This window comes from Cyprinodon variegatus, unplaced genomic scaffold (genome assembly GCF_000732505.1).
Source record: "Cyprinodon variegatus isolate N-32 unplaced genomic scaffold, C_variegatus-1.0 Scaffold725, whole genome shotgun sequence".
Taxonomy (NCBI): domain Eukaryota; kingdom Metazoa; phylum Chordata; class Actinopteri; order Cyprinodontiformes; family Cyprinodontidae; genus Cyprinodon; species Cyprinodon variegatus.
In genome coordinates, this window is record NW_015151178.1 from 322,827 (window position 1) to 324,936 (window position 2,110).

General features: G+C 36.1%; 1 protein-coding gene across 1 annotated transcript in view; it reads right to left on the bottom strand.

Annotated features, from left to right (window-relative positions):
- The window catches only part of cabp1 (calcium binding protein 1), a 16,994-nt gene that overhangs the window by 2,655 nt on the left and 12,229 nt on the right, over window positions 1-2,110 (bottom strand). The window contains exon 4 of the mRNA XM_015395098.1: window positions 18-137. Coding sequence (XP_015250584.1) covers window positions 18-137 — 120 coding nt within the window. The remainder of the gene's footprint in view (window positions 1-17; window positions 138-2,110) is intronic.

Consider the following 2,110-nt stretch of genomic DNA (forward strand, 5'->3'; position numbering starts at 1 on the left):
GTCTGCTAAAACGTCACTAAACCTTACCTCCCTAAACGCGTCCTTTAACTCCTTTATCCCGATCATGTCTGCAGTTTCAGCGAGGAGTTTTGGGCCCATTAGCTCCACAAAATCGTCAAAATCAACATGGCCGCCAACTGGTAGGAGAATGCATCAAAACAATCCCTGTTAAATTTCATGTAATGAAACATGAAGGTTGAGGTTGTTTGGGAGCTTTTAATGATGCAGTTCTGTTATGGTGGGATGCTTTTGGAGGCACAAACAGAAATTAGTTAAAAAAAGTAAATTAAATTCAAAATTAACTGTTCACTAAATTACTAGGCAATTAATTGCATTTGTAATATAACTGCAATTTAACAAAATGTAATTTTCAAATCTTAGAGGCACTGATGATTAATCACACTATATCTAAGATGAGAAAGAGAGGACATTTCTCCCTCCACCCCTTTAGGTGTTTTTAAAATGTTTGAAGCGGGATTTTGCCACACAGAAAGGTAGAGGGAGTTGCAACTAGCTCGCCAATCCATGCATGCAAGTAGAAGTAAACACTTTTTCACACAATGGTTACAGTGAAGTCCTGTTACGATGTTTCCCGTGGAAGCAAGCTGTCATAAAACCAAAAGCCAGAAGTGAAACATCTACAAGTTTGGGGTCAGAGAAAAGGAAAATCTAAATAAAATCGCAAACGCAATTTTGCTTCAAAATAATTTCAATTTCGATTTTTGCCAAAAACGTTTATCCATAATTTACTGTGGATTTTTTAATATGTAATTGAGTGTGAAATTATTTCATCACATAATATCAGGGAAAGATAACTTGAATCAATCCAAAACCTTATTGCGAATATAACTATAATTTTATTTATCAATAGAACAAAACAAGCTAGCTACAAATAACAAAACAAAAGAAACTTTAGAATGTGTTGTACTACCATTAACTTCTGGCTGGCTTACACTTTATATAAAATAGATTGAAAGCCAAAACTTTGATAAGGCCACCTTCATTTAAGGTGGACTTGCTGATGTTCCAATAAATATCTTTTTAATAAATTTCTGCCTACTTTTAGCTGTCAGATTGGTTCTGTTTAAGTAATTTAGACCTGGATCTGGCTGTGAAACTGAACCAAAAACTGTGGGTAATCATCCACAGTTTCTCAAATTATTTTGGTTAATAAAGTATATTGTCCTATACAAAGTTTAAATTTACTCAGGTAATGTCTGTCTGGTAATAAATTTGATCGATGTATTTAAAACATCTCACCAAACACCAAACAAAGATGTGAATACTTTTAACACAGTACAAATAATCACCATAATACTGGATTAATGGTTCTAAACTGGGAATAAAGGCACTTGTAGACTTCAAAACCTTCCTGACATAATAGACTTATAAGAAACCTTGGATATTCTTTAAATTGTTTGGTTTACTGACTCAGACTTGAGGTACGGTGAATAAAAGCCTCACATGGATGGAGTGAGACTGCCCTGATGTTACCTAACGCCATCCACTCTACAGCCAGTTTGGTTGTTTGTGTAAGATCATCGTCTTGTTGGGGAACCAAACCATGTCCAAAAGATAACCATCTGTGTGTTGAGCTTGGGCTGACGTAAACAGTGCAAACTGGCGGAGAAACACTCAGCATGATGCTACCACCTCTGTGCTGAACAGTTTGCAAAGCAATATTTGGTTTGAAAGTCTCCAACCCCTTAATGATTGTCATCATGGCTTAATGGCTCTACCCATACCGTCTCCATAAACCTTTTCATTTACATTGTTTATGTGGGCATCTCTATGTTTAAATAAAAGGACAATGATCCCAAAATTACATCGAAATAAAGCAGGCTGACATCAAACTTCTGTAACTGCACAGTTGAGAACGTACTCGTACTTGTACTCATACTCCTAGTCATACTTGTAATGTTTTGCCTATCCAAGACCGAGTCATGGGGGCAGCACTCAGCGGGGACACCCAAAGACTCAATTGTCATGGTCTTCTTTCTATTGTGCTTTACTTTGCTCTATGTTCCTAGTTTTATTGGTTTAATTCCTTTTTTGTTGTAATTTCTAGATTTATGTTAGTTCTCATGTTTTTCATTTGCCCTCTTGTGTG